The sequence below is a fragment of the Haliotis rubra genome, unplaced genomic scaffold, assembly GCF_003918875.1.
Source record: "Haliotis rubra isolate DU_JTF1 unplaced genomic scaffold, ASM391887v1 Scf404, whole genome shotgun sequence".
NCBI classification, from domain to species: Eukaryota; Metazoa; Mollusca; class Gastropoda; order Lepetellida; family Haliotidae; genus Haliotis; species Haliotis rubra.
In genome coordinates, this window is record NW_025767085.1 from 580,119 (window position 1) to 603,534 (window position 23,416).

Here is a 23,416-nt window from a genome sequence, read left to right on the forward strand (position 1 = left end):
TAATCGTTCGGATTATTATTATTATTCATTATTCCACCGATTTTGTACCAAACATACCTCCTAAACCAATTCTCCGAATCACTTACAAGAAATCACACAGATGCCCACCGAGGTGAAGATGTTCACTTTAAAAATCTCTAGGCTCTAGGCCCAATAGCAAAGGGGAGATAATTCAAAATTAATTCCACAATTTCAAAATTTGACAGCAAATATCTCAAGAAATAAATTGTTCCAACACTTCCAAATCTCTTGTACAGATGCACAATCGAATTCCCAACAGTTTTGCCTGGACGGGTCAAGTCGCTAAATTGAACGGTTTGGCAGTTATTTTTGTTTTCAGTTTTGGCCATGTTTTTCAGCAGTTCTCTGAGTAGTTTGCTCCCAAAATGTGCAAATTCTGCCAGTGTGATAGATGAAGTCTTCGTGATTCCAGAACATTAATTGTTTTGACCGCAGACCCAAGAACAACTGCGATACAGCCTTTTAAAGAGGGAACTATTTCTTCTCCAGAACTTCTTAAAAGGTACATGACCCCCACGACCCCGGCTGTGTTTGGAAGATCAGCTCGCCTGTCAAAAATGTGTTCTTGTTCCGTTTTGGATGATTTCTAGCCCTCAAATACAATTCAAACACCTGTATACAACTCTCAAACCAACCTTCCGATTTCGACCAAAATGTACCTGTACAAGTGGGCTATTGGTGTCGATTATAACTACTGATTGCAGTGATGTATCTCCAAAGACGAGCAGTGAAATGATTCATATTAACTAAAACTATTACAACTTTCATCAAATATGTGACAGACACAATTGGCTAAATAGAACTAAAGCCGAGGAGCCCTCATCATTGCTTGCAACTATATTTAAGTAGTCTTGTGGTAGCAGCATGACTTTTAAAGACTGTTCACTATTTTCAGGAATAACAGACAGTCTGTGTCTAACCATCCATGAATCAATCTTTCATAGGCATATTTTGAAATATGAGTGACAAGCATATTTGTTTAACTAATTGCATTGCTTGACCTTTTCCCCGCAAACAAATGCTACAATCATTCTGTTAAATTTAGAACTGCAAATTAACTTCATTAAGAAAACTAGTGAATTTTGAAAACAGACATCAAATGTTTTGTCTTCGTTCTTTGATTACCTGACAGAGTTGCTTTGAATGTAGTATCAGCGACAATTAAACAGAAAGTAAATGCGATCGTGGGTACTTGAGCTATCTCTTTTAATAATTTAACTTGCATGCCAGGGGCCTCCTACATAATTAATCTAAGAACATTTAGTTTCTTACAAAGGAACATTCCACTTCTCATTTCAAAGACCATTTCATTGGTTGTGTGCCATTATCAAACGACAGAGCAAAACACAGAATACTTTCAACAAGGTACCTCTTCAACGAATGTGACCATGAGCGTGATATGTTTAATAAGTACTTGTGAGAATGTTCTACATATAGTGCCACCTTAATAAATAAAAGAATAGATATTAACCATAAAACACATAAATTAACAATCAGCATAATGTAAAACATGTAACAATGTTCTGGAAGAAAGAAAGCACATCAGTAAGCAGTCAGTCACAGTAGCCCAACCAGGTCACTGTAAGTCTTCATCGTTATTAACCATAGCGACTGAGATTCTAGATGGGACAAGTGGAATCGCAGAGCACACACACAAGTCCAAATGGTGGTTACCATGGTACTTGATCTACTCATGTGCTGCAAGAAGACAGTTATTCAATGCCTTGCACTGTGTTATTCCAGCTATATGATGGCAGTCAGTATATTATCCAGCCTGGTCCACATGTCATGACAGTAATCCTTGTAACTGGGATATGATCTTGCTTCAAGCAAGTCAGTAATCTTGAATACCTGTCCCCTTCATGGCTTCTCACAAGCATAGGAGACCAATTCTAACCCACATCTTTACCTGACCTACTCATGAAGAAGCTTACGTGATCTTAAAACAAAATAGAAGTCACCAAACATGCAAACAGTTAAACAATTTCAGCCATCAACATATCTGGGATCAGGAATTTGGGCATCTGTGAGAAAGGCTCCATAAGCATATGCCTATAACATGTCAATCACGATTATAGCTGAGTACGCTCTTACAGTAAATAACAGATTTGAATGGTAGGTCAAAACAAAACAAATGTGTGGATGTGAATATTTAACTTTGGCATGTCATTGTGTCGATCTAAATCTATCCAAAACAGTGCACACGAGCTAATGAACATGCATATAAATAAATAAAGAACATATTGTTTCATCAGAGCAGGCCAATGTTGACAAGTGACATGAACAACCAGTTTTGATTCTTCTCGTGTCAACTATAAAGAGATGATCATCATTATCAAACAAGCGGTGAATCGTACCACTCAAAACAAGTGAAGGACCACTAAACTGTTGGTCCTTAACCTTTGATGTCACACAAATTCTACAAACGTATCTTTATAACAAATTCACTGTGCTCTAATTACAGTAACATACTGGTGTCGGGATAAAACTGCTGCTGAAAATAAGAATGAATGTTTACCATGTGAATCGTAATGATGCCATTCAAAGACCTCAAGTGGTTGGATGTTGGTGGAGTGAGCAGGGTGTCACCACACCTTCATACATCCACATCCACAGGGGGTAGACACCATTGGTCACCTCCAGCTTGTCCTGACCTCATATCAGACATGTGCATGATTTGCTACCAGTCCTGGATCTCACTGGACACAGAATAACAGATAAGTGGCCATGTGTAACCCTGTATACATTAAACCAACACTATACAATGTTATGGTGCTGATAACATGATTTCACTATTTAAGCTGAAAAAGGGTATTTCATTACAAAAAAACCCCACTTATGTCTTCAGGACACACTATGGATGTCCCAATAAATGATTTAATATAAGGCTTTTATATTCAACACCCAACCTTGATCCATAGATCTTAAATCCTACTCTTATGACCCATGTTTTAATTGCGATCAAAGACATATTTGCCTTCTGAAAGAACAATATGTTTTCTCCTATGTAAGCTGAATATGCTCATATTCCAGCAACTCGAGATATTTGTTGGGCCCCCAGCAGTATAGACAATAGGTGGACAGTGGAAGAAGACCAGATGAAACAAGATGGGCAAGCAGACTCACATGAGGTACAAAACACAGGGGCTGTTATCACAGACTGCATGAATGTTACTGAAGAGCATGAGGTATGGATGCACATTCTTAACCATCTTGAGACATGTCCTACACAACCATCGATAGATGGTCCCCTATTCCAGCATATATACTGAGAGAACAAAATAAGGGATCACATGAAAGGACAAGTGTTCCTTTATTTTTTTCCTAAGGCTTCTTCACAAGCTTTGTATCGCATAGCTTGTGAAGAAACCTGGAAAAAAAAATAAGGGAACACTTGTACTTTGATGTGATCCCTTATTTTTTTCCCTCTGTATATATCCATCAAAAACAAAACAAAAAGAGAACATATTGTCCAAATTCAACTAATGAATTATAATTGATATTTAAGCTTTACAATTGGGACCTAAAGTTCATTGATTGAGCTGAAACCAGGATCAACAGAAAAGTAAATAAATCCCCAGTTTTTCCTGTCACTACTAGTTTGTACGGTTCTGGATTAATCGCTGGTATTCAGGGGCTCACGGGACAAACTCTTGACCAAGTTCACCTGAGTGATGCTGAGTTTCAAATAGGTGTACATGTTACAACAGCATAACAAAACACTAACCATTCACCCATTAACCACAACCATAATCACTGATGACAGAATGTGCTGAGTCTAGACTCAGGAAATATTGGTTCTTATTGATCTAAAACGCTTGTTGATATCTACACACACAATTCACATGTAAGATAAAACAAACGCCAAATATACTTAAAAGACATTTTGAAATATAACTAGAAACAATGCACTTCTCTAACATCTGTTAATGCTGTTGTAACAATGGCACCCAGACAAACATGAACATATTTAAATAAATATAAACACAGAAAATCTCGGTCCCAGTTTTCTTAGCTTGTGAAACAATATCAATATCTTATGAAATGAATATGAAATAAATAGCCGACACAGATACCCTTGACCTTAAGGCGACTAATTGTGTTGTTGTTGGTTTATGGGTCCATTGACATGAAAAATACCAAAGTGATAAAATATTAAAATGACTCATTTGTTTATCATCAACGACTCTAATGGTACAAAAATATAAATTGGACGAAAACTATCATGAAATATCACTCAAATAAGTTTGTGTTGAAAGAAAGTTTCATTGCAAAGTACCAAATACAGACCAACAAGGGTTATGCCCTTTGATATGTGATATCAGGTTGTGCAGTTATTTTGGCAGGAAAATGGTTACATTCATATGCCTTGCGACCATTTTTATTCTACCGCTGACATCATAGAAACAAAACAAAATTCCATAAACCAACTAAAAACAACTTAATCGCCTAATTCAGTGTCATTATTCATACTGCATTTCTGACTTCAAATCATCAAGAAGTTTACCCGATGGCCACTTCATCACAATATGACCAGCCAGTGAATGGTGGCTGTTTCCTCATTAAGTACACACTGCTTAAGTTTGAGTGGAGAGTTGCAGATGGAGGCTGTCAGCCAGGTAGCCAGGTCTGAACACACTCAGACAACCACACTCCAGTTGTCCATGTTGGATATATAATGTTGTGGATGGGGTGTAAGAATACAGAGATACTGTTTCATACCATGATACTCCTCCATAGCATATAGTAGTCTTAAACAATAAGGACATGATTTAAGATCTTCCATAAAGATGAGCAACACTGAGCGATTAGCAGGGGACGTGGGCACAGAAAGGGAAACGAATCTTTTAAAAAATCTGTTTACACTTAACACTCATAACTGAAAGAAAGATAAGGAGCTACCACATTAATGATAACAATTGTCAGCTTGCTGAGGACTACTCAGTTCTCACTTCAAGGGATGTATCATGATACAAATACTACTTAACTTGCTCTGATTGTGCTGAAGAGAACCATATGTGCCAATGATTTGACAGGAAACAAGTGGTCAACCTGAAATACACCACCTTGTGTACTAAATATATATCTAGTATCACAAAACAGCAAAATATCATATATCACCTGTATTTTTACACACCTAAAACTTTAATTTGAGTTTCATTACTGTTTTTTGTTTTGTTTGTTTAACGCCGCAGTCAGCAATATCCCAGCTATATGGCGGTGGTTTCATTACTGAAGAATAAATAATAAATTATAACCCAGTATAACTCTTTTGAATAATAGATTTTCAATAAATAGCTAAATGGATGTAATTTTCAAACATTGGTGTTTAGTAGAAATAACGGTTTCAGCTTAAAACATGTGATGGTCAACAGGTGTTGTCTAGCCTGTAGTTCCCCATCTGACTGCCCTGACCGATCCTAGCACCAGGATGGAGAGCGGTCATCACGACTTGGCAATACTCTTGAGCATCTTGTCAATCTTCTGGTCGTTCCTAATGATGTTGGACTTTGTCGCTGCAATGAGGTCAAGCTGATCCTTAATAGCTTGGTCAAGTTCGGACAGCTGGGCCTTGAGTGGTTCCACCGACCGGTCAGTAATGCTGGACGTAACAAACACAATGATATATCAAATGATAAATCTGTCATAATGAAGGATAGTACTAAATATTTCATAAGGCAGTAACACAAAGTTTGGTTAAATACTTGTGTGCTCACCATATACAGCAAGCTATATTTAAAATGAACACACTTATAACAAACTGACTGATGCAATAAACAGTTTTCCTCTCCCACACTTCTGAATATTTTAGTTGAAATGATTATAATGGTTATAATGAACAAAACTTAGTGGTCCCTTTGAGTTCAATGTAACTGATGTTTACTGAAGGATGGAAACAAAATGGGGCTGAACCTCTCATTCAAGATAACAGCACTTCCACAGTGACATGCATGCATGAGTTTGTGGTTGTTTGTCCTTATCTGGACTAGTGCTGTTTCACAGTGCCAGCCCAGTATGAAACCATTCCACAGTACAACATGGATGCCTCATTCAGACACATTATGCTGATGCCAACCTGACAAGTCCTTGTTTAGACCTTTAACACCAAGCGAGGCAAGGCAACATCAAGTATTACATTTTAATGTCATCTGGGGATTGAAGCACCGATCTTCTGCCCTCAGCGTAAACTCACTAACTAAATAGATCCAATAATGGTGAGCAATGCACTGAGCAACTCAGTGTGACTTATATTGTCAGTTCCAACATGAAAGCAAATTCGTTTTGTCCAAAAGTATTTCCAAAGGAGACTTAGGCAGGGCAGATTACAATATGCTTTCACCAAAAGGTCCACAATTGATTTGATGTGAGTTATTTTTGGCAGGACTGGTACATTATGTGAGGACAATACCAGTCCTCACAGTCTCTCACTTTGCTGGACCCTAACACAGGTAGTCTCCTATCTAATGTTATCCAACTTACCCTCTCTCCCTCTTGAGAGCCAGTGAGTGTTCCTTATTTTCAGATTTCCACTTCTCCAGCTCTTTCTGCATGGAGTCCAGATCTTCCTGCACATAGTCCATGATCTTCCCCAATGGGTTGGCGCTCCGCGTCAGGCTCTGGATGCTGTTCCGCAGCTTGTCGATCTCCTTCTGTACAATTTCGAGCTGCTTTCTTCTGGCAGCATCAGACAAGACTGGTCTTTCCTGAGAGATACAATATTGGTAAGAGAGCACATTTTTACATCACATTAAAAACGATTTTCAGGTTAGAATTTGTCTCCAGCAGCAATACTTGTCGTAAGTGGGAATGCCATCATACAGCAGGAATATTGCTGAGAGCTGGCACTAAACATCAAACCCAGAAAAGCATTTCAGTTACATAATTGCATTTCAACTAAGCATGAGCAGTAAGCTGAAAGGGAAGCAGGTTGTAAATGTAACATTCACAAAACACAAAGGTATGGATGTGAACTGGTATACCAAGGGTAAATATCAGTACAAACCCAACATCTCCTGGCGTGAGTCATTTAGAAAGTAAAATCAACACAAGACCAAAATACTGAACTGTTATTTACTTCCTGATTGATTTTGTCATCATCTATCAGGTGTATATACAGTCAATATGACAACGATAAATCAGCTACCATGACTACTGAGAACCAACCTTAACATAAATCATGACGTAACACTTCAACCCTGTGAATCTGCATAATTTGTGCCATCGATAACAACAACAGAGGTGGCAGTTATTTTTTGTGTGAGAGGGACAATATCACACATTGACAAATATACATAGATCCTGAACTCAACATGCACTCCACCACAGTACCACATTTAATGGCAATTGGTTCTTCCATTACATGGAGAACACCTATGTTTACACCCATGTTCTTTTCTGAGGTTTGTTTAGCAGTAGGTATCTATTAATTACTTACAATTTCTGTTTTCTTGGGAGGTCCACCCTGTTGTGGCTGACTTCCCTCTTCAAATTCCTTCTTTGTCTCCAGCATCTTCTTCACAAGGGCTCCTGTAAACAAAGAAACATCGAAATCCAGGACTTTAGTTGAAAGGACACACAATGTGTCACTTTAAGAGATAAACCAGACCCTGTTAATTCCCCTCAATGTCGAGCACTGTGCAGGGTGACATCAAGAACCGTCTTTAAGTATAACTTATGCATGGATCAAACCATGGACTTTCTGCTCACCAGGTATACTCTCTGTCCACGAGTGGAGTGAGTGAGTAAGGTTAAACCGCGCTTTTAGCAATATTCCAGCAGTGGGGGACACCAGAAATAGGTTTCTCACGTTGTTACCACATGGGTAATCAAACCCAGGTTTTCAGTGTTACGAGTGAATGCTCTAACCAGTAGGCTACCCCAAAACCTCTAGAAACTGGAGATGGTCCAACTATCACATGAAGTTTAATAGCTGAATATGAATTAACTCACCATGATCAGCATCATCTTCCCCATCCTGTTTACTCAGCACGGTCTGCAACATGACAGACTCAGATATTACACAGATACAACTTAGCATACAGATCTGTTTTTCATTTTAGCATCATTACTCTTCAAATCTGGCAATATGTTACAGTTGTGGGCATAGAACCATTATCTTGTTTCCAATTTGTTCAGTTCAAGCCTTTTCAATTACAATTAGAACAATGCCTGTAGGGTATGGCCATAATCATGTCCCTGTGTCGAGCAAGTGTTTACTAAACTGGTGAAGGGGTGAATGCTGACCGTTATCGAAAACAGTTGGACACATAGAATAGGATGTACATATATTTCTTGAACACCTCATTCAGACTGAAAAGTATTACACAAATATCATGTTCTTTCCAAATGTTTGATGTATTAACAGTGTCTGAGAGGGGTAAATGAAAACACTGCTTCTACCTGATCTGGCTCTGGCGGCTGCGGTGCGGACTCTTCTACCAGGAAATTCTCATCATCATCCTCAGACTGTTGACCATTGTCCACAATGACATTGGTTGGATGCCCACTACCAAGTCTGAAACATTCATGAAGTTAGTTATAGTAAATGCACCCATAACACACAAATAGGCAAAGATGAGCAACCAGACTGGTGCAGGGAACCAGGTACCACAGCTGTACCCACATCATTGATGGTACGCTTTGTCTTCGTCTACCAATAATGATAGGTCATAGGTAACTGCTACAACTCACAGACTTGCTCGCTGTTTTACCAGTAGGACAAAAGTCATCAAAACTACACCTGGAATGTATTGGGATGAGAAATTTGTTTAAGCTGGAAACAGTCCAGAAAGAGTTTCCAGTCAAGAAGGAGAAATGCACAGTGTGAGAAAGGACAACTTTGAAAACATGGTGCCTATCAGAAGCAGATTATCGATGGACAGTGCAGAATACAGTTGCACATTGCTATCAATGCCCCCATTCCAATCACCAACTGAGTCCCAAAATAGTCCAGTGTGAACATATAATCTCACTAAACACTGTTTGATAAAGGTGTATTGTTCTCAAAGAGGTCATTACTGGTGAGTGATGAACACCCAAAACACTCCGCTGGAGCAAGAGGAGCCCACTGACTAGTGATATAACCTCAGCTGTACATACCTCATGGCTGGCTCACTCTCTACTCCATCTTGCTTTGGTCTTGGAGGAGCAGGACGGGCACTGGAAGGACGTGCCATTCTTCGTCTGAAATAATGACAGAAGAAGTGGACACCATGTAACATATTCTTACATCAGTGGTATCATATGTTATGGGCTTACTGCCTGCAGTTCAGAGAAATAAAACATCTTAATCTTATTCCAGAAATGTATTTAGCAGACCAATTCTTAGTACAGCTAATTCTATATGTGAACAATGTATTGTCTGATATATAACGTTTCTATTAACTATTTATGCAAATTCTTTGTCTTGCTACCACTACCATACATAATTTTCTCAAATAGACCCACAAAAAGAAACTCAACAATGTACCTGTAAGAGCTGCCAATCGTCCCAAGTGTTAATACTGATGGCATGAATCTGTGCTTAGTAAGTGTCATACTGTCAAATCTCACATTAATAGAATCAAGCATCATTAATTTTCAAGCTCAAAATGATAAAAATCATAAAACTGTTTCAGATGTCTTGTCTCCAGCAGAAACATTGGTGACAAGGAAGATCAACTCACGCATTGGCCACCTGGGGCGGGAGGTCAGCTTCTCCAACTGTGGGTTCTTGCTTCTGCACAAACTCTTCATCTTCTGAAACATCAATCATCGATGTGTTGAACTGTTGCTACTCCATTCCAACACGTTTATCTACGATATCAGTCTGCAATTTAAGCGACTAGTCCAAAGCCCAAGCCTAGTAAAGTTTCTTCTGGTCAAGATAGATCAGCTTAATCTAATACTTATGACAAAACTAAAATCTACTGAAAATATTTATAGTACTATTAGATTCAATAGGTATTTGGCAGAGACTGTACTCATTTGGGCTCTCTCATTAAGATTACAAAGCACCAAGCATACATTTCCACCAATTAGTTTATGATGGTTTCTACTCATTAACAAAGTTTGTTTTGCCACCTTCAGAATGTACTGAAAAGGGTGGTATAGTTTTTGTTCCTCACACAGAAATCTCTTGTTTATCTAGTTGTCTGACTTTGTCCAGTTGATATTGTTACTGATGAGTTGTTATTGCAATAAGGTTTATGACTTACAGAAAATAATCTTATAATATGTACATGACATCTATTTGGGGGATTTATGGACACGATATCGAAACATAAAAGTGTGCACCCCCAACCTTTTGAAGACTGTGCACCCCCCTCTCTCAAAAAGCTGTATCCACCCCTGCTGACAATGTCTATGCAATAACCTTGACCTTGCTGTGGTGTGATACTGCTTTGTTACCTAGTCCTGACACAGTATGCAATAACCTTGACCTTGCTGTGGTGTGATACTGCTTTGTTACCTAGTAATGATACAGTATGCAATAACCTTGACCTTGCAGTGGAGTGATACTGCTTTGTTACCTAGTACTGACACAGTATGCAATAACCTTGACCTTGCTGTGGTGTGATACTGCTTTGTTACCTAGGACTGCCACAGAATGCAATAACCTTGACCTTGCTGTGGTGTGATACTGCTTTGTTACCTAGGACTGCCACAGAATGCAATAACCTTGACCTTGCAGTGGAGTGATACTGCTTTGTTTCCTAGTACTGACACAGTATGCTATAACCTTGACCTTGCTGTGGTGTGATACTGCTTTGTTACCTAGTACTGACGCAGTAGGCAATAACCTTGATCTTGCTGAGGTGTGATACTGCTTTGTTACCTAGTACTGACGCAGAATGCAATAACCTTGACCTTGCAGTGGAGTGATACTGCTTTAATACCTAGGAATGCCACAGTGTCTCTGCAATAATTTGGAGACTGCAATAATCTTGGTGTGATACTGCTTGATTCAAGTGAAAGCTTACAGGTACAGGGGAGAGGAACAGGGGAGCACTAGGATGAATGCTACAACACTACCAGTCTGCAGCAGATAGTGCACAGACAACAATCATAATCTAGTTTTAACGCACTGCGACTGAAAACAAAATGTCATAGAGTACATGGAGAGAAGACACAGACAACAATATATACCTTTTACAACAATGACATGAGTTTAAGAAACATTCAGCTTAGCTAATTAATCATGAAAAGATATTTTATATACAACAACCTGAAGTTGACATCTGATAACCCATCACCATTGTCAGAGAAGTAAAGAATAAACATAATCATGATAATAGATTAGATGAAATTAAAATCATTCTCAAAATTCCCATGTCCAGTTTTAACATGCAGTCATGCTTTGAAAGAGACAGAGAGAAGGTATACAATTCAGTGTAATATTGTCCAGAGCCCTTCACCAACCCTTACCAGAACTCAGTAACAATATACTTTAGGTGTGCTCCACTGAATGTTTGTCATTCAGAAATGACCAATACGGGTGGCTATCAAATTTCCCTTAAAACATATGACACAGACTTTGTTCCAGAACCTTATTACCAATTGCCATACATACTGGATCTGTTCACTAACTTACAAGAGACTATACACATAGCGTACGTGTCACTTTCATATCCTATTTCCCAGTTTTATCACTATATATGTGTCACTTTCATATCCTATTTCCAAATTCTATCACTAGAAGTCCAAATAAAGCATAACTTAACTGCTTTAAATTGACTGATTATCAATCTTGATATGTCTTCATGCATGAGTGGCTGTTCAAAACTTAATGTGCAATAATGACAAATTTATGGAGAACAACCTCTTATATTTTGTGAGTGTGGCGCGCTTCAGTACAGATTCTTGTAATATTGTCTAGCAGGAACGGCAACTTTGTACTTTCCCAACTTCTAAAATGCCACTCTAGGAAGTTACTCAAATGTGTTTGAAGACATTCAATATTTGTTGTCATTTTGGGGGATGGGAACTGAGACCGGCGTCATTGTGTTAACTCTACAGGTCAAATACAGGGCGAGTTGATAATAAAGACAAAGAATTAGTTCTGACAACAATACATCTTGTACTCATCATATTTCAAAGCAATTTACGTCTTAAATAAGCAGCGAAAAAACAAAAGAAATTGTTTTCTCCATTCGAAAATTCAATACTCATGATTAATTGTTTTGGTACAAATACAAAAAGGGGATAAATAAACCAACATATCACAATGAGAGTCATGGAATATTCAGTTAAGAGCATTTACAAACAAGAAATTCAAACTACCATATGACATGTCATGAGACTCATGATTCATGATAAAAAGTGATTTCATTTCAACGAGTAATCTCATCCAAGAAATCTCAAACTGCCTCCTTGTTTGTAGTTTAACACAGCCACAGTCCTGACATATGAAGGTGGCGTGTAAACAATTGCATCTGGACCAAACAAACCAGTGGTTGATATCGTGAGCACTGACCCAAGGCATTGGCGTAAAATAGCCTAAAGGATTAATTTGATGTCAACACTTTGCATTCAGCAATATTCCAGCTATATGACAGCAGCCTGTAAATAACTGAATCAGGACAAGATAATCCGGAGACTGACATTAAGTACATTGATCTACGCATTTGGGATATAATGACATACATCAAGCAAGTCATTGAATCTGACCACCTGACAGTTACCTTTTACAACATGCATGGGTTACTGAAGACCACTTCTAACCAGGGTCTTGTAAAATAAACAACATTACACCAAGTATATATATATACATGTATATAGATATAAAAATGTACATTAGGTTCAGCAAGTCACCCCTCAAAGCCGTGAGGGAGATCTCATCATATCCCATCATTCTGCATAGGACAAGACTTACACCTTGAAAGGACATAAATGCAGCCCCAGAGACACTTATCTAAAGTGTTGAGAAGTGAGTGAAGTGAGGTGAGCTACGATATCAAGAGTTAGTACGACAGTCAGACTACACTAAACAAGCCAGAGATGATACAAGGAGACTACAATACGAGCCCGAGATAAGACATACCTTCTTCACTGTCCGCAGTACGGCGGCCTGTATTGTAAGTAAAACAATGAAACATGCCCAGGTTAGTGCAGGTATGTAACTCCGCTAGCATGACTTGGACACAAGTTAGGAGTGACGACGGAATGCACACTGTCAAATCATGCACTTCCAACACTAAATCACATACAGCATCAGCATCCAACTTGATCCATCCCTGTCACAAATATCTCACAATTTATTCTGTCTGGCATGGCATGGAATTCACCATGAAAACAAACTTTAAACTGATACATCTGAGGTCTTGCCAAAAAGAATTATTCCCTAAAATATTTACATTTCTTGTTTTGGAGCGAAAAATGTTCTAATAATTTAACAAGAAGAAAGACACACTCAGATTAGTTTCTGCTACAAAAGTGGGATCACTTTTGATCCCAGAAAGAGGAAAATACTGTTTAATCTGGTAGCCTGCATTTTGTTTTTCTTCAAAACTACTTGTGAGATGTTAGATGATCTAATTGTCACATCTAGATTTCATTCTAAAATTTCCTTCAGTGATAGCTGCTGCCTAAAACATTGAAATGTTGTATCAACACCTGCACTGGTTGTCATGGTGTTGATGCTGTTGGGATCATAATAGTGATAATTTTCTCAAAACGCCTTCATTGTATTGGTTGGCCCATGTAGAAAGACACAGCAGATAATATCAGTCACACTAAAATATAGACACTATATTAACCATAGCACAACCTGACAATACTTTAAGCAGCAGTTATATGATCGATGCCAAAACAAAGGATCTGTCAACAAAGGTGAGCTCAAGCTGACTAAAATATTTCACATTCAAATTAAGAAACAAAAAGCAGGCTGCTTCCAATATAGCTCAATAAGCCAGAGAAGCTGATCTGCCACACTAGTGTCAAGAACAGACTGCAGCCAGACAGCCAGGCAAACCCCTGACTATATTCTACAGTAACCAAATTGGCCAAACCATTCCGTGATCACTCAGTGCAACTGGACATCAGCTGACCACTTGTACAGTTATTTACAGATACTCACCTTCACGACGCCTCCGTGAACCCTTCGCTGAAGTTGGCCGCTGCAGGCGAGTGTGGGTCTCCTGCTTCATCAACAAGATAACAAGGAAAGTTTTAACATGGCTAAGAGGTTCATAGGCTACCTATAATACTCTATCATGCTTTTCATAAATTACAACTTTAAATAGTTTGTCTTGCATTTTCGGATGCACAGAGAATCTTACCAAAGTGCCTTTTGATATGAAAAGTATAAACATAAGTCGACAGTAATTAAAAACTGTTTACAAAGAGTGAAACATATTTTAATGTATTTAAGCATACTGATATCAAAGGACACTTGGGTGAGATTGTGTTTATCATCCAAAATCATTTTCCAGCTTTTCAGTTTGAAAACCAAATACTGGTACTCATTGTTTATATGAAAAGACACAGATGACAAGTTTCAGTGACACACACATACTGAGATAAGCGATGTTATTTGATAGTGACATCATGATAATCAGTGACGTCACACTGGTCTTGAAAAGTTAAAAGCACTGGATGATCATAATGAAATTTATTTAAGATACTGGTTGATCTCACCCAAATGGTATATCCTGTGAAGACAAAACAAAATGGACAACTGCTTAACAATTGCATATGCTGTATAAAGCCATCAACTACACAGTCCTGAGTCAGCTGGCATATTGCCTACAGCTGTAGCTAGGGATCAGCTGGGAATGTGATACATGTGTCACGACACAACAAGTGGTCCATCATGGGACTGTTTCACACCACAATAGCTTGTCAACCTACTTGAGCTGACTGTTTTGTAAAAGTGTTGGTCAGGATGAAAAGGTACTCCTCCAAATTAGATATGGGAGAATCGGCATAAGTGAAGATGTCCCAGTCGGCCCTGTTAAATAACCACTAACTGAGAGGAGGCTGATTTCTATCTGTAATGTTATGTTAAGGATGCAATCAGTGTGTTTCTTACCGGCTTGTTAGGTTCCTCTCCATTCACCATTTTATCACCTGCTGGAGACTCGTTCTCCTTCCCAGGCTCATCTCGCTGTAACATGACACCATATCAATACTACGTCAACACAAACATATCAGCGTATCAATGACGCTGTACAACAATAATCATGATAATATCAGAATATCAATCTTGCTGTATCAGCATACAACAGTAATAAATCAGTACAAAGTATGAGTGTCTATTCACTGAATATGCTCTTACTACAACTTACTGCAACACCACTTCAAAATGTCTGGAATGAGAACACTGACCAGACTGACCCTGAGATACTTGAACCAACATCATAATTATCAAGATCAGTGATGATAAATTCACAGTGCATAGCACACTGATCCTGTGGCGAAAATGTAAAATGTTTACATCTTCAAACACAAATCTGAACCTGAGATCCATCACAAAAAAGCCCATACCAACCAAAGAAAAACAGTTCTAAGCCTTTCAAAAACATTTGACAAAAATTCCTTTCAACAAATGTGAACAATGAATATGAAGCAAACAAAGAACATGAAAGAACAAGAACATGAAAGTCAACCGTCTTCATAATATTCAACACGATTAAGGAATGGTGAACATTTCCAATGAACACAGCAACGTGACAGCATTAACCTGTGATCCATTCATCAGATGAGGCATCATGGTAAAGCTGCTCTTGCGACGTTTATCTGGTGTTGCTTGAGAGGCACGGCGCCGACTCCTTGCATCTCCAGGAGTCTTAGGATGCATTGGACTGTCTTTATCCTTTGTCTCAGTCGACTGTCTTCTTGAAGAGGATGCTTTGTCCTGTTTGGGTGTATTTGTACCAGACTTTGAGGTTGATCTGGACAAAGTTTTACAACTTCGAGTGTTCTCCATCTGCATTGTCCTGTTGGGAGAGTCAACAGAGTCTCTGCTGGCACTATGTCTGTCATTCCAGGGCTCCCCCTCCTGTTCTTCTGCACCATGGTCTGGGCTGACACTCCCCTTCTCACTCCTCACACCCAGACGGCTCTTGATTCCAGTCTTTCGTTTCTTGTCCACTTCATAAGACAGAAAGGACACACCATTAGCCGATTCATCATCTGAACTTTCATCCCCTGGTTTCATTACAGGCATCTGTCTCTCTGACCTCCGGCGAGCACCACGTGGTCGGTCTGCCCTTGACCGAGCATTGACGTTAGCTTTTGTGCTTTCTCTGTGTTTTTCATCTGTAGATGTTGACTCTTCATGCTTGGTTTTACTACGCCTTCTCTTGGTCTTTACCCTTCCTTCTGTTAGCTGTTGAATCATTCCTTCATCTTGTGACTCTTTATCACTTTCCTCTGACTGTCCACTTCCATCTTGACGCAGCTCATGCTACCAGACAACCACATTGAATACATGTGTAAATACTACATACTGCCTGTCAGAATACCTCCAGCTACAACGATATTACCAAGTACAGTAATGTCCAGTCTGGAAACCATGCCACTGGGGCATGATGAGTGAGCCAGATTATTCACAGAATCTGACAACCAAAGCCCAATTTTGACCACATTTACAAGAAGCATGAGGGTCCTATTCTGACCTAGATTCCCCTCAGGGAAGACAATCAATGAGAGCAGCTGCATACACAGTAAAAATTAGTAGTGGGGCGATACACTAAAAACTAAAACCTTTCCAGTAATAGTCCTTAGACAGTTACTTTCCCTTCCGCCCAGCTGATTCTGTAAACAATTCATAATATAAACAAGAAAATATGGTTCATTTGAAATAATGTGGGTTTTTTGTTACTGACACATTCAGCAACATTTGAGCTATATCAAGGTGGTGTGTAAATAACAGTCTGTACCAGACAACCCAGTGGCTGACATTATGAACACCGACCTATGCAGTTACTGCATATTATGAAGACATGCATCAACCAAGTGACAAAGTCAGACAACAAGAACCCGTTAGTTGCCTCTTATATCAAACATGGGTTGCTTGATGCCAATCATAATCTCAATAGTCATGGGGAACTGTTTCAAATCACTGATGTGAATATGAATGCTTCCAAATATCAAGGAAGGGGACACTCACCTTCTTACGCCTGTGATCTCTATCCTTGTCACGGTCTCTGCTCCTATCTTTGTCTCTGTCCCTGCTTTTTTCTCTATCTTTTCCTTCTTCTCGACTCTTTTCCTTATCCCTGCTCTTCTCCCTATCCCTTGTCTTCTCCCTACCTTCAGGACCCTTATCTTTCTTCTCCTACATCATATACAAGAGACAGCAATGTGAGAGAAATGTTGTTTACTTATGTGGAACAACACAGAGCAAACTCATGGAACAGGGATATGTATAAACTTAAATAATTTTTAGTCGTGGTGACTCACAGAAAAAGTTGTGAGGAGTCATTAAAACAATTGTGAGTCTGACTGGCAATTTGGGAAATGATACATCTCCTGAACCATCATTCTATAATTACTATAACTTCATGCCACAGGAAGGAAAACAATTATTCAACTCAAACTGAAATAATGCATGCGAAATTTCATCAACACAATCAATACAGGGGTGGAAATAACCTTAAAATTGCTAGTGTACTCCGGTACAGTGGCACATGTAAAATCACTTGCCCTGATAATTTTTCCGCTCTACCGGACGATTTTCGTGGTGATTTTTTAAACAAACAACACAATTAAAATTGGAATGTCATCTGGACACCGGTACAGCATGATATACAAATGTGCTTGCCCGACAGAAAAAACACTGGACTCGGACGTCGGGCAATTGATTATTTCCACCCGTCAAAACACTGATATTGTGATATATCATGACATCCCTATCTACCAATGCCCATTTATTCAATGCCACACCATATTTGGAATATTGATGCATATTTGAGTTTACCTCAGATTCCTTTTTCCTCTTGTCAGCACTGCGTGACCTTGACTCCTTCTCCTTGTCTTTCTTCTCTGCTCCTCCCCCTTTCCCCTTGAGAAGTCTCTTTACATACTCATCATTATCAACCTGTAAAATCATTTATAGGTAAATGTAAATATTGGAAAGAAAAGTTACTTCAGCAAACAACTAGTCCAGACCGTCTCAGTTAACATTAAAAGTATCCTTAGGGGTACAGGGATAGAAATACTATTTTTTCTAAGTGTGCCTTAGGGCACCAGACAAATATTTTAGGTGTGCCTTTCAGAAATCGAGTATGCCCACGTTTTTAGAATAAATGACAATGATGATGATCATTTGAAATTTATTGTTAAATAAAGAAATAGGTTTATGAGCATTCATATATGTATGGTATTATTTAATTTTGAGAAAAATATTTGTTTTGGGGATTAATTGACTAAATGTGAGTTATGTCTCTAAAAAAAATTAGGCGTGTCGAAAGGGCACCGAGAACATCTTTTATCTGTGCCATTTCAATATTTACCGTGCCATGGCACACTAATATATGGGGTATTTCGAACCCTGGGGTAGTACAATTGTAAACATTTTTCTATGTTATGACAACATTTCTATTTGTGTTATTTAGCATGTAATAATATGGTGTGGACTATATGCTCGCATACTTGGCACATAACTCCAGAATCAATTGAATAACATTATTTTATTAAATAAGCAACCGCATGGGATGACACACACCTTCATGTTGATAGCCTCAGCAAGCACCTGCAGAAACTCATTTGTCTTGTCTGGCTCATGTCCTGCCACTATCTTTTGTGGTCGGACTGACAGAGACTTCCCAGTTACAAGACCTGCAATTGGGCATAACAGGCAAATATGGTAAGCGTGCACATGTATATCAAAGGCAGAATGACCACAGCAAGAGAAGAAATAATCTTACTTCTGCCTGAACATCTTCAGCAACCCATTCTTGTCATGACTGGATACTCATGGGATTGTGTGGTCAAGTTCATTGAATTATGGCAGTCACTGGAGTGTCTAATGCAGACTTACAATTCGCTAACATAAAGCTTCAATTTTGTTTGCCAAACAATACAAATAATCATCTTGATGCCATAGACATGCAACAAATAGGAATAACAGTTAGGGAATATTGTTATCAATGAACACATATCACAGATATGGAACATTTCACAATTTCATGAGCCAGACAGTTTAGTGTTTCAACCCAACATTTCTGGTTGTTGTTTGACGCAACACACAGCAATTATCCAGCTCTATCACAGTGGTCTGTAAATTATGAACAATGGAGTCTGGACCAGACAATCTGTGACTGACATCATGGGCAGAGATCTTCGCAGTTGGAATACATATGTCAACCAAGTCAGCGAGTCGGACCACCCGATCCTGTTAGTCGCCTTTTACAACAAGCATTAGTTGTTGCATCCTCGATATCTCCAGGGTATACGTTCAATCACTCTGCACTATACCCTGGATGCATCCACGCCTTGGCCTGATAATTATATTACCTCCCTTTGCTAGTTCCGCATTCTCACAGTAGCCAATCAGCTAAGCCGCCGTTACACCCGAGCTTGCCAGTGTCAACAGCTTGACAGTGGTAGCAGTCGCGAAGGTTTGTTCGCAGTACCACTCTGATTTGAGAAATAATACAAATTGACAGATCTGAAACTTTAAAAATTATGTCAAAGAACTCCTTCCACATCTTCAGAGTAACCTCAGCATCAATTGTGTTGCCAAGTTTAAACGGTTAGATAATTTAAGAAGTGAAAGTGAGTTGTGACTGGTTCGCTCAACTTCCCAGCGTAGACACCTGATTGGATAAAAATCCAGCCAAGGGAGGTAATAAAATCAACATAAAAAGCCGTGGATGCATCCAGGGTATAGTGCAGAGTGATCGTAACGTATACCCTGGAGATATCGAGGATGTAGTTGTTGAAGACCAATTCTAACCCATATCTTCAAGGGTCCAACCCAAGATGTAAATATACACAATGAAACTGTGTTTCAGTGTCTACAGTAGAATCACTTGGGTTAGATTAGTGCAGGAAACTATGTGTGTCCCTTTGTAGTTTGATATATTTTCCCATGCCGGCCAATATGTGTACCTCAATCAATGTAGATACTTACAAACCATATCGATTGATTTCTGAAGAAACGCCACTTTGTTGTCTTTTTCCTGAAGTGCGAAAGTGTTAAGTCATTTCATGAAAGCATCCAGTCAAATTAAATCATAATTACCTGTACTGATATTAGTGTTAGTTAGTGGTGCTAGGTAATACTGTGAACATATCTGTCATGAGGATGACTACAGCATGTGCGATTTCAGACAGAAAGTTGAACAAACATCATCAAAATACATGTGAGTGAGTAAATGAGTGAGTTTAGTTTTACGCCGCACTCAGCAATATTCCAGCTATATGGTGGCAGTCTGTAAATAATCGAGTCCCGGACCAGACAATCCAGTGATAACAGCATGAGCATCGATCAGCGCAATTGGGAACTGATGACATGTGTCAACCAAATCAGCAAGCCTGGCCACCCGATCCCGTTAGTTGCCTCTTACGACAAGCATGGGTTACTGAAGATCAATATTCTAACCCGGATCTTCATGGGTCTCATCAATACAAGAGTTCCGTAACCCAAAACATGTCTAGATGCCAAGGTGATAAACATGAGCATGGTTATGGTGCTGACAAAACCTAGAAACATAATCTCTGCAAACTGGGATTCGAACCCACAATCTGGTTTCTGTATTGTAAAGGGACACAACTCTTCAAAGTGAACTGCTCAACATATTGACTTATTTCTATTTGTATGGATTAACTAATGTACAGCTGTAACTATACTGTTTAAATAACACTTTATTTCAAACAAGTACATAATTAATGCATGTTCAAAATTTACCTTGACATTTTCAGAGTTCAATTCAAAATCAGTAAACAGTCCCTTCATAAACCCAGTTGTCTTGATGACCTAGAAACACAGATTATTACACATTCAATAAGCAACCAATGAACATAAAATAAAAAAGTAAATGTGATACTTATCCACGTTTGCTAAGCTGCAGTTTAGCAATCTTCTAGACATGAGATGTTGAAGGAATGTATTAAGAAAGGATAATCATGATAATCTTTGCATGTGAAAACTCTTCTGACTCTGAGTTATATTTCTGTATATGTAATATATGTAATACATTGTAAATTGAGTCTCAACATTATATCTAAAAGCAATATGAAAGTGAATTAGCTGTGAAATAAATCAGAGTCAATACTAATAGGTAACCTCAACCCTGTCCAACAAACAAAAGTGGCAGGAATGATCGGAATTGTTTCCCTGGTTGGACATAATCACTGAATGGTACAGAATTTATGTACAATTTCGGCATTCACCTGGTGAAAGCGTATCACAAATGGAGATCTTGGTTACTGCGTATCATACAAATACCAGCCGACTCTTAGCTGACCAGAACAAAAACAGAAACCCTATCATCTAGATTACCTTAGAACAAATTATCGAATCAGTTGTGCATGATGCACATATATGTTAAAGAAAATTTTGAATGCGATCGATTACGGCGATCTTCGGAAAGACAACTTGTAGCCTACCACGAAATTAGGTAACACATAGTGATAGCTGACTTGAGTCGAGTTCCTAACTTTGGATCATACAAACTTATTTTTAGGTGAAGAAAGGGAATCCGTTAATCCTAAGGTCACAGTAAGCATTCATGCAATATGTCAAAGAGAGACAGAAAAAAACACTACCGATGTTGTAACATCATGAAGGAATCTGAACGGCGGTTTCCCCAAGAGTTTGTCTGTCAAAGGGGGCTTCGAGATCACTTTGCCCAAAGTACTCTGTGTTTTCTTAGCAATTTTCGGATCCATGTTGTCTTCGTGATAAATCTATGTAACAGTGTCAATTCATTTGCTCGTCAGGCAGACGATATGCTTCGAATTGAAGTCAAATCATATAGTCCAGTTCATAATCAAACTCCACTGACAGATTTCATAGACGGAATTTACACCCGGCATGCACTAGGATTCATGCGCAACTCATTACTTCCGGCAAGTGCGTCCTGGCAAGGCATCAGCAGTTGCCCGTGACAACGCAAGCTGTCAACATGTTTGCTGCAGTGGATTTGGCCCCGACACATATAGTCGACAAAGCCCGATGCATTTACGGATTAAACCAGTATTTGTACCATGTGTCATTCTGGAAGTATTTTAATTGAAAATGTTGAATGATACTTTTAAAAACAAGAAAGAAACGAATGTAATAAAGCTGGTTTCATGCATTTTGCTAAAACAATGTACATGTACTTGAAAATAAATAAATATATGGATGAACGAGTGAGTGAGTGAATGAAACAACGAATGAATCCATAAATAAATATGTAAATATGTAAATATATATCTTCATTTGTCTTTTATTACCGATTTTGTTTTGCATGAACATCTCGTTAACGTTTCAGCTAGTAAATCAAGTAACCGCCCTTCTCATAACGTATTACTTTAAAATGTGACAAACATCTATGTCTTTTTTATGTGAGATAAATATTCATTATGGGAATTAGCCATGAAGACAGATACACGGCATTAAACAAGGCATTTGTGTACGCACTGAATAAATGTGCCTGCACTATTCCAAGTGTAGTACATTATATATGTGGATATTCAGTGAATGGCAGTGGTGTGCTATATTCAGATTTGTGCTATATTTAGAATTGTACGTGATTTAGAGAAAGAGGGAGGTAATTGTTTTATCGGCATACTGGAGGTTGGTGAGTCAATAATGAAGCGAATATCTTTATAGATTAACGCATGTTTATTGCATAGAGGCTCAATGCAATAAACAAAAAGTTGTTATCCATAAAGTTGTATGTTTCGTTAAAGACAGAGCTGGAATGTGAAGAAACCTATTCCAGAATCAACTGCCTTAGTGTAGAGTTATTGTTCTGGCAGCTTTTTCTTAGGTATATAACGGGAGCTAACTCTTGCCTCTCATCTGAAAAGACATTTTAAATTGCAAGAAGACATGCATTGAAGGCGATGATCGTTATACCCTGGGAAGTTGGGAACTCTACTTAAGCAAGTACGATTACTGTTGCTGAGAGGTGTATATTACTAACACTGTCTTTATTTCTATATTCACTGCTCTTGTATTGTATTACCTTTTGTCCGGGTTAAGTCCGGGTCAGAATATTGGTCTTCAGTAACCCATGCTTGTCGTAAGAGGCGACTAATGGGATCGGGTGGTCAGGCTCGCTGACTTGGTTGACACATGTCATCAGTTCCCAATTGCGCTGATCGATGTTCATGTTGTTGATCACTGGATTGTCTGCTCCAGACTCGATTATTTACAGACCGCCACCATATAGCTGAAATATTGCTGAGTGCTGCGTAAAACTAAACTCACTCACTCACTCTGTTTAGTAATGCCATATTGATACCTTTGTACTGA

General features: G+C 38.7%; 1 protein-coding gene across 5 annotated transcripts; it reads right to left on the reverse strand.

Annotated features, from left to right (window-relative positions):
* Positions 1-280: 280 nt before the first annotated feature.
* Positions 281-21,993, reverse strand: LOC124287671 (TRAF3-interacting protein 1-like). Of its 5 annotated transcripts, none has more exons than XM_046724173.1 (16): positions 21,718-21,993; positions 20,858-20,926; positions 20,081-20,129; positions 18,671-18,783; positions 17,924-18,043; positions 17,114-17,281; positions 15,032-15,106; positions 14,078-14,138; positions 13,043-13,069; positions 9,687-9,759; positions 9,121-9,204; positions 8,422-8,536; positions 7,972-8,014; positions 7,457-7,548; positions 6,502-6,725; positions 281-5,623 (listed from the first exon to the last, which is right to left on the reverse strand). In XM_046724173.1, exons 1-16 carry the CDS (start codon positions 21,838-21,840, stop codon positions 5,467-5,469), a joined length of 1,593 nt encoding a protein of 530 aa, XP_046580129.1. In that variant the 5' UTR covers positions 21,841-21,993; the 3' UTR covers positions 281-5,466. The 5 variants fall into 5 exon arrangements, with proteins under 5 accessions (XP_046580129.1, XP_046580128.1, XP_046580131.1 ...); XM_046724172.1 differs by having other exon boundaries at positions 14,078-14,141; XM_046724175.1 differs by lacking the exon at positions 13,043-13,069.
* Between the last annotated feature and the right edge of the window lie 1,423 nt (positions 21,994-23,416).

Coding starts and splice junctions, on each gene's coding strand:
- LOC124287671 (XM_046724172.1), bottom strand. CDS start 21,840: ATGGATCCGAAAATTGCTAAGAAAACACAGAGTACTTTGGGCAAAGTG. Junction 20,927..21,717: donor TTCATGATGTTACAACATCG/GTAGTGTTTTTT, acceptor CTGTGTTTCTAG/GTCATCAAGACAACTGGGTT. Junction 18,784..20,080: donor GAAATCAATCGATATGGTTT/GTAAGTATCTAC, acceptor GCCCAATTGCAG/GTCTTGTAACTGGGAAGTCT.